Below are 10,220 nucleotides of genomic sequence, written 5' to 3'. Positions count from 1 at the left end.
TCCAGTGGACAATGTCGTTACGCGATTCAGAGCTGATAAACTTGGCAAAATTTGCCTAACAGCAATATCAATTTCAATCGTGAGCCAATGAGACAATACAAATATAATTAGAAACAAATTACGGTTGCTCGAATCCCCATCTCGGAACAGATTCTCGCAGCAGCTGCTCGGCAAATTCAAGGAAAAAATAAATATCCTTTGTAGCGGGTAACGACTGCATCTTGTAATTAAGAAGATTGCTATTATTTCAGTTTCAGTTGGTTCTCGAGGGCAAACGTTGCCCCGTGTTCCTCCGCGATTATTAAACTTCGTTGCGAAACAGAGAACTGAATTTTTGGGCGTTGCCGACGGGAATGTTGGCCGAATGAATATATTAATTCTATGTTGGTATTTGAAATTTTAATTCTGGCGAAGCTTTGTTACAGCGAAGCCGGCGGAACGCGTTTTAGTAAAAGTGCAGCTGGCTTTTTGGATCGTCCGCGTACCAATTAGCTTCCATTAATTAGCCAGCAATTTTCTTTCTATTATTCACCGCGATGATGCGAGATAACGAGCTAGTACTCATACGGTGGTTCCAAAACGAATTACATTTAATTTTCGGAGAAAATGTTCAAACTGTTACATTTTCGGGGGAAAAATCGCGAGATAATTAATTTGGACTCATTTTAAAGCTTTTAAAGTTTCATAACCCATCGATTATTCTCTTCTGAGCACTTTTTAAGCATTGCAAAATCAATGTTCCTTCCGGTTAATATAAAATCCTGTTGGATTTTCCGGAGGGTGGGTTTGTGAGCATAGTGTCACGCGATACTACCCCTCCCGGCGTGACACCGTTATTCTTCAACCCCCTCGGAGAACTGTCAACGTCATTAATATTTTACCGTGGATATTGCCATACTTAATAACCGTGACGCAACGAGCTCACTCTTTCTCCTAGTAAATCAACATCGTTAACACCACCAACGACGCCATGTCGCCGTCGCGAATTATTAAAGAAGTATAATAACCCTCCCGCGGCGAATACCACCGATAAACGAGATAATTGAACGTTATAATTTTTCTCGCGAATCTTTGCTTACTTCTGAATTGCCTTTCGACACACGCGAAAAGAGCCGTCTGTTTCAGTATTTTTCGAATGTTTATAATTAACCGTTATTGAACCGTGGGGCCAATTCGGCCGCGTTCAAATTTATGGTAATGATTGTTTAACGCGCACTATTACTGACATGACTGTATGCGGTTTTCGATGAAATTTTACTGTCTCACTCTATTCACTATTTCGATAGAGATGAATATTAAATACAGATATATAATATTAAATGTCATCTAATTGAATCATTGCATTTTTAAAGAACATTTTGTTGATCCACTTAGGGATTAAACAGGAATTCATCTCGTGCGGGGTCTGTTTTATTAAAGGCGATACATAGAAGTAATTAATATTTTTAGTCCACCGTGTTTCGTACACGTTTGCCATGGTGCGCACTCACGGAATCCACGATGTAATTATCGCTAACGACAATTAATGAAATTTTTCCCTAACAATTTTTCGCGTTTTCGTCTAATTGGCATAAAATTTAATTAGATCGTTCCGCGATCCCAGAATTTCACGTTTCTTAGTTCGTTGCAGCCGGTTAGGCAATCGCGCGGCATAAATATCGTTATAAACCGCGGTGTAGGTACTGTACGATAATGATTGGTTAATTGCCTGTACTCATACAGTATTCTCAGTCGAATGGGTCCATAGTTAGCTGGCCATTATACATGTCCCGCATAAATCGAGAACAGTTCTGCTATGTCAAACCGGAATGGTGACACGAAAATATTAGCTGAATTTTGGGACACCCTGTATATTGTTCTGTATTTTGCAAGAAAAAAAAAAAGAAGGAAACAAACATCATCGCGTTTCTATTAATATTATATTTCTATTAACGATAGAAATATTTCTCATGTCAAATGTATGAACAACTTTCCCAATCATAATCTATTAAACGTATGCATTATTAATTTCCATAAAACTGCAATCAAATCCAGCGCAAAGCAAACGAAACTTTTAATATTGGATTTGCTTTTATCGATAATGAAAACATTTCCCACACCGACCATCCGAATATTTACAACGCTGGACGGTTGATTTGTTTGATCGAAAGCTTTTTGCCACGAATCACCGCAGGGGGGAGTATGTACTTCCCGGAAGCTTCAGATTTTCCGTAAAAAAACAAAAATAAAAAAGCAAAACCAGAAAAAGCGATAGACAAATCGACAATAGCGAATCTAAATTGTCATAGTCGAGGGCCCTGAAAAACACCGTGTGTCCTCCCCTGAAACTCCGGCTCGCAATTCCACAGTTGATTTCGCGTAATTGAATTGCATAGGTTGTACGGTCGGTGGGCATTAATTAGCGCGCGGCCCGATCGAATGAGTTAATTAGGGGTTGCCAGTTCTTTTCATTTCGTCGAATCGCGAGTTCCTTTCTCCCCGTTCCTTTTCCGAGCCTTTACGCCCCCGCGCCCACCTCAAATATTTCCAGCCAGGTTAGTCTCCCTTCCACCCCTTCGTACCTCCCTCATACCCCTCTTTTTCCACCACCATTTTCTTTTTTCACTCGGCCCCTCAGCTCCGTCTTAGCAGGAGCACTTCTGCGAGAGCTTTCAGCAAGCGCGACCTGTAACCAGAGCAACCCTCGGTATTTCGTATAATTAATGAAATCGATCGTCGTTCGAGGAAGGCGAACTTCATTATATAACCTCCACTACTTAATTACAAGCCGCTCCCTTTCTCCGTCGATCCCGTCGACCCGTCCTTCTCGCCCATTCCGCTTATATGCGCCAGCATTATCGTGTAAAATCGTTTATTTACCCATCCACCAACAGAAAAGAGCCTCCCCCAAACCACCCTCCGCCGCCCTGTTAATTACTGCCGCGACGTGTCCGGATTTTTTCCCGCGACTTTCATCCGTACTATCCCCACCGGTTTCCTTTATGCCAAATTCAGTTTTGTTTTCCATACCAGAACCATGTCACCCCTAAACATAATCAAATTTTTTAACACGTTGACTGTTACACCAACGCTCACAAAAGTCACCGGAAGTCTGAACGATTTATTTTAACACCTTGAGTGCCACGTCGGTCACATATGATTCACAAAACTCTTCCACTAAACTTAAAAATCAATTCTTGCTACCATCTGTAAGGCAAACCAAATTTTAACACGTTCACGGACAGTAAAAATTTCAGTGAGCTGCAAAAATAGACGGGCAATTTTTCTTGAAACTAGTTGTACTATCCGAAATCTGATTGGACATAAACAATAATAAGTTAACTGTCATTAGTGATGACAGTTGGTCATTACTTCGAAATGTATATTAATTACAAAAACTTAAGGTTGTATAAAATTAAATGAATATAAATTGGCTTTAAAATTTGAAAGCTATAGCATTCATGTCATGTTAAACAAGAATCTCTTGTCTGATCGGTTAAACTTCACCTGGGCAATCCAGAAATTTTTAACTTTTTACTATGTAATCCTGCAGATCTTGACGAGAAAATGCCAAAAATCGAAGTTTCAAGGCGAGGAATTCACTGGTTCGAAAGTTATGCGCGGATTGCGCTTAATGAAACGTTAACGAGGACCGTTAGCGAGCAGTGTTAGGTTGCGCTCGTAATTTCCATCGTCGCGAAAACTTAAACCGTGACAGCAACAGGAGCTAGGCGCGACTCGCGGGGAATTCGTCAATCTCGAGAGGCGGATCTTCGGTCGCATAAAGGGGGTCGCATTTGAATGCAGCCGTCTATTCGCGTGTCTAGAATGGGTGCATCAGCGACCGGTGACCTCCCCCGGTTTCCTCCACCTTCGTGCTCTCTCCCCGCTTTTAGTAGCCACGTAAATGCCAGTAAACTTCGTTGCTAGTTCCTCGCTCGAGTTTCGACGAAGGGATGGACGTGGGTTGGGGGTGTCGTGTACGGACCCAACTTGTAGCGGAACGGTAACTGAAACGGCTAACATCCTTCCTCAAACGTTTCCTCTGTCGAACGACAAGCTCGGCCGTCCCGGTCGTTCGCCATTTTTGCCAACTAGATACACCCGATACTTTCGATTTTTCTTACGTCCCCAGCTGCCACCGAAACTCCTAGACAATTTTAATGGCGACTTTCCTTCGCCCACAACAGTCTCAATTTTTTAACATAACCCTTTAGACAGGGACATTATTCAAAATTTTGGACAGCCTAGTCGATTATTAAAAATAGATTGAAAACTTTGTGGAACAGTAAGATAAGTCTCTAGGCAAATTGCGAGCCCCTAGACAATTTTAATGGCGACTTTCCTTGACCCACAACAGTCTCAATTTTTTAACATAACCCTTTCGACAGGGACATGATTAATTATTCAAAATTCTGGACAGCCTAGTCGATTATTAAAAATGTATTAAAAACCTTGTGGAACAGTGAGATAAGTCACCAGGCGAATTGAGAGCCCCTAGACAATTTTAATGGCGACTTTCCTTGACCCACAACAGTCTCTCAATTTTTTAACATAACCCTTTAGAAAGGGACATTGATTGATTGATTATTCAAAATTTTGGATAGCCTAGTCGATTATTAAAAATAGATTGAAAACCTTGTGGAACAGTAAGATAAGTCTCTAGGCAAATTGCGAGCCCCTAGACAATTTTAATGGCGACTTTCCTTGACCGACAACAGTCTCTCAATTTTTTAACATAACCCTTTCGACAGAGACATTGATTGATTAATTATTCAAAATTCTGGACAGCCTAGTCGATTATTAAAAATGTATTAAAAACCTTGTGGAACAATAAGATAAGTCACCAGGCGAATTGAGAGTCCCTAGACAATTTTAATGGCGACGTTCCTTGACTCACAACAGCTTCTCAATTTTTGTAACATAAACCTTTAGACAGGGACATTGATTGATTGATTATTAAAAATTTTGGACAGCCTAGTCGATTATTAAAAATACCTTAAAAACCTTGTGGTACATCAAGGTAAGTCTCTAGACGAATTGGAAGCTCCTAGACAATTTTAATGGCGACTTTCCTGGACCGACAACAGTCTCTCAATTTTTTAACATAACCCTTTCGACAGGGACATTGATTGATTAATTATTCAAAATTCTGGACAGCCTAGTCGATTATTAAAAATGCATTAAAAACCTTGTGGTACAGTAAGGTAAGTCTCTAGGCGAATTGGGAGGCCCTAGACAATTTTAATGGCGACGTTCCATGACCCACAACAACCCCTAATTTTTCTAAGTTTACCCCTTAAGAGCAACGTACATATTTTACATTGAAACTGTCAATTATTAAATGAGAACCTTGCAATATCTTCTTTTTATTTATTAATTTGATATATAATTGATTAGACACGAATTAAATTGAATTTGATGTAACCAAATATACTATTTATTACAATATTTTACTTCAATGTGTACAGAATCGTAAGAAACAACATGCTGCAACCGTGTTCGTATTTCAAGCGATTAATGTTTCTTTGGAGAGACGAGTCTGATATTAGGGAACTTTGGCCTAATTCATTGCCGAGGCCCGAGAACGTTGTCTAAACACTTTTGTTTTCCCGCGGATTCGGATACGGGAGGCTTCGAGGTATATAAGTGGGTCATGCTTATCGAATTCGCTACCGCCCCCTGTTTACTTTCAATCGAGATTACGTAACGTATCCTGCCGTGTGTTGATTTATTTAATTTAATTCCGGACGATCCCCCCGTATCGTCAGCTACGTGATCCTTTATACGGCGGTTAAACATCGATGTTGATACTGCGTGCGAGCGTTAAATCGAGAAAACCGACTGTGCCAGTGACATTAATAAACATTTACTGACGCTGTTAATTGGCTTGTGGTTTTTAGAATCCGAGCAGGAATCGTTTGCAGATCGTCCGACGGATATTTGTGTCCTTATGCGTTGTCGAAACACGCTACCGCCGGGATTCAGGGCACACTGTCTCTGTTGGGTTGACTGAACCGTTTTAGAAAATTAGGGTCACGTGAAACATGAAATACCAACATAAAATACTCCTTTTTGCGTATGGAAAACGATTTACCAATTTACAGTGAAAAAGAAATAGGGCATAAAGTACAGTAAAGTCTTGATCGAAGGCCAATACTCGGGTCCGTGCTGTGACATAGATCGTGTAGAGCTACTATTTTCGTGTAGTTCCGTCCGGCTTAGATCAAGACTTTACTGTATTAAGTATCGCGACTGACAATGGCTATTACCAACAAAAAAGGTACGAAACTAATACCAAACTCTCCAAAATCGGAAGCTTCGGAGCTCCAAAGCTTTGCTGGAAAGGGCCCCGCTAATCAAAGCGTGGAAACGTTTAATAAGCGTGCATTGTAGAATAAGCATGTGTTCTTGCTTCGAAACTCCGTTTTCGATATCGTGGTCGAGGGGCTCGACACCTGTACCACCGAAATTACGCTCAGCAGCGCCTCGAATAACTTCTGATAGGAACTTGATTAAAAAACTTGCACTCTTCGGGGAAACATAGAATTTTCGTTCTTTTTCCCGATGCTCCACCTACCGGTTAACTACTGATTAATGCAGCCACGCTGGGGATTTAATTAGAGCTTCTGTGTTCTCAGCTTCTCCGCTCCTGGACCCAGGAAAAATCTATAGAACCCAGAAGATACAGTGGAGGCCGCAAAATGATCTACAGATTTAATTATTTATCCCTCCCGCGTATTTTAGAGTTTTTGCAGATGCTCTTATTTGATGTATTATAATAACCGTTTTTTATGCAAACTATCATTTACGTAGGCCATTATTTTACAGAAATGAAAACGCGAGAAAAATTTGTTTCGACGACTGAAAAGTCTCTTGTGAGAAAAATGGAATAAAAATGCTATTCGTTTTGACTTTTAATGGTAATGGTTTAAGTAATGGTTTAAGTAATGTTTTAAGGTAATGGACTCACAAATGCCATAATTTTTTAGAGACATATCGATGCTAAAAGATATGAGATTATGAGATATGAGACCTGATAGCTAGCTCAGACTAACAATTACTTAAACATGACTTGTTTAAATTCTACACAAAATAAAGGTACTTTCTCTATGTTATTTATAAAACAAATAAAATGTACAAAGTCTAGTTCATACAAACACGATCTCCAGTTCACCGGATATTGAATTTTGTAGAATCCAGTGGAATGAAAATATGTTAAATGTAAAATTTCGCTTTTTTATGAAGACAATGGAATTCACATTTTGGATACGCGCCGCAGAAATCTAGAAATCGGCCAAACTGGAAAAACTGAACGACTTTTGCTCTACAGAGCGTGCCAAATACAGTGTTCCAAGTTGTTTCCTCAGGATCGATTGAAGAAGAGGATTTGAAATTTTTGAATACGTGTAGGCGAACGTGTTTGAATAATTTCTAATCAATTTTAATGTTTTGCTGCGACTCCTGTGGCGACAGAAAATGAAGCTTGCCCACAAAATAAATACCTGCTCCCATTTAAAAAATTTTAGGGAGCCTTCTTTGTCTTCGTAGCAGTTGCTTCGAGACATTTATTGCATATTAAAGACCTGCCTTTGTCGGGCCATTTAATTAACAAAAAATGAAATTGTCTTCAGTGGCGTCCGCGAAAGGAGCAGGTTGCACTTGATTTGGCTCAGCCTGTACAAACCAGAGGACACGCGGAAAGTCTGCGGCCGCGACTCGTTTCGGCAGGGAAACGGTGGAAATTCTGATGGGTTTCAATTTCTACTAGTACCCCGTAAAACTGGCGTGGCTACAATAAAACGGGAGTGAGTTGCGACGATAAATGCTGCGCGGACGTAACAACCGGTGGTGTGCGCGTTCCGGCAGAATTTCATAAACAAATATACCGGTATACAGAGCGGCCCGATAAATCGGTTTACAACCGATCAAAAGGTAAGCATTCGTTTAAGGTAAATTACTTCCCGGCGGCGGGATGGCCTCTAAAACAGAAAACGGCCATGAACGCGAGTACGATTCAAACGCGCAAAATAATACGATTCTGGACGTTCCCGTGGACCTCGATTTTTATAGGCAGGTGTACACACGAGCGTGCAATCAAACGCCTTTATTCCATTGAGTCTTCGTGCAAAATAAAAATTGCCCGAGTCAATTGTGTGAAACTGAAATTAAATGAAAATGTATTTTCTCTTTTATTATATTATGTCCTTAATCCTCAAAAATGGCTGCTAAAAAGAGACTAGGGTAAAAGGCACGTGTCAATTTATGAAATTGCAAGGAAGCATTTGTATTATTAAAATATAATATCATCTCCAGTTTAATCCTCCTACAACGAATCTTCCAATTAACAAAAGAGATGTTTCTCCGAATTCAATTTTCCGAGAATGAACTATGAAAATTGCACAAAGATCCGCAGTCTGATTATTAGAAATCCCTTTTGCACAACAAGTGTCTCTCCATACAAAGCCCCATGGATCCGCGAAGTGCACCGCGGAGCAATTAATCGAGTCATTGAAATTCGAATTGAGAGTAGCGCGATCGTGGCAACAGTTGGTCCGAATAAAATGCTGTTAATTAGCAACGGGGGCGAACGTTAGCCCGCTATAGGGTAGATTACCATGCTCGTCGAAGCCCCTCCGACAATTCCAAGCGCATTCGCGATATTATTAAATTTCGAACCTATTAACTGCAACTAATTTCGCGAATCGATTTAAAGCGGAACCGTCGAGCGCAAAACAATCGTGGAAGTTGCTGTTTCTGCCGTTTAGTTCATCAAAGTCGAAAACTGAGTGTCTCCGAGCTGTTGACAGAAGCGCTAAGCACGAGGAAAATAGTCTCCTCCGGGTGCGCAGCGCGTTACCCGCGGGACTGAAGTTCTGCCGCCAGCTGCAAAACGCTGACTTAGGTGGCGCATAACACCGGGTTTGAATTAGACGTTTCGCTTCTCAACGCGTTTACGAGAGTGCATCGTCGCCGGAAGGCTAAACTTGCTAGAATGTAAGTGAAACACTCCGCGAGAAAAGCTTTGGTTTCCGTTCCCGATGCTAATTATAGTTCTCTTAACAACGCTACCAAGTCGAAACTCGAGTTACAAGACAATACACGTTAAGAGCCTGCTACGCGTTCGGGAACATAAAGCCCGTTACATTGTGCAACGCTAACTTTGCTTTTCGATTACCGAAGAGCCGATCCTTCACAGATATTTGTGTGCCAAATGAGAAATCAACAGTATCATCTCTTCGTCGTAGGCCTTGTTTTTGAAGAGCAAATCAAATTTTAATTTTATTATTTTTAAAAGTTAATATAGAATATTTCCTACGTGGAATTATTCGGTAGAGTCCAGAAAAAGGAGCAACGCGACTCATAGCGAGAATTAATATTTAATTTAACTTTACGTATGAAAATTTTAAAATCGCTCTCAACAAGACTTCTATTGACTTCTATTGTACTGTGTGCACGAATAAATCAAGCAATTTAATAATTCGAAGAAAGTATCTATTGTCGGTAACTATGAAACAAAATTGCTGAACTGATCCGTTGAGTACTCTAAACGTTGAAGTTCCGTGTGAAAAGAATTGAGTACAGTTACCGGCAGCTAAAATGTTTTTAAATATAAGTACATACAGCTTCGGAGGGATTATTCAATTTATTTTTCACTACTGTTATCACCTTTTTCCCCAGAGATTAAAACTGTAGAAACGTAATTTATGTTTCTGTGTGAAAAGATTTATAATATTTTGAAAAATCCTCAGTACCATTTCCCAACATCGTTCCACGAAATTTCGAGGATTATTTCACGTCGAGCCACCCTCGCGGAATACACTCAGCCAGGAAATACGTGCTCTCTTGGTCAACTTTCCCCGTGTGCGGGAATTTGAATAATTCCGCGCGGTCTCAGTGTTAAAGAGTTATTTAGTTAAATGAATCATTGCGAAAAGCGGAAATGTACTCACGTCGTCGACCTCCCAGCCCTGTTTCTGCCAGAAGTAACAGCTAACAAAGGCGGCCACAACCACTGCCAAGGGTCCAGCGCCGCCGAGCTCGATCGCCTCGCTCCCAAACACTGCCAGCAATCCGCCGCCTAATAACATCAGCACTCTCATGGGCACCATGAAGGGCTGTAACAGATTGAAAGATCGATTAGATCGGTCTTTGGGGAAAGGGCCCCCGCCTCACCGTGGTTTAACCTTATTGAATTTCGGATTGACTAACGACACCCCTAAGTGCCACCAGATAAGATC

At 40.7% G+C, this 10,220-nt stretch overlaps 1 protein-coding gene across 2 annotated transcripts in view; it reads right to left on the bottom strand.

Annotated features, from left to right (window-relative positions):
- The window catches only part of Nha1 (Na[+]/H[+] hydrogen antiporter 1), a 97,989-nt gene that overhangs the window by 3,144 nt on the left and 84,625 nt on the right, over window positions 1-10,220 (bottom strand). For both annotated transcript variants that reach the window (XM_076802689.1, XM_076802688.1), the window contains exon 5: window positions 9,933-10,097. In XM_076802689.1, coding sequence (XP_076658804.1) covers window positions 9,933-10,097 — 165 coding nt within the window. The remainder of the gene's footprint in view (window positions 1-9,932; window positions 10,098-10,220) is intronic.

This window comes from Halictus rubicundus, chromosome 17 (genome assembly GCF_050948215.1).
Source record: "Halictus rubicundus isolate RS-2024b chromosome 17, iyHalRubi1_principal, whole genome shotgun sequence".
Lineage (NCBI taxonomy): Eukaryota > Metazoa > Arthropoda > Insecta > Hymenoptera > Halictidae > Halictus > Halictus rubicundus.
Note: the sequence above shows the minus strand (reverse complement) of the source record. Positions and strands in the feature narration are given on the sequence as shown.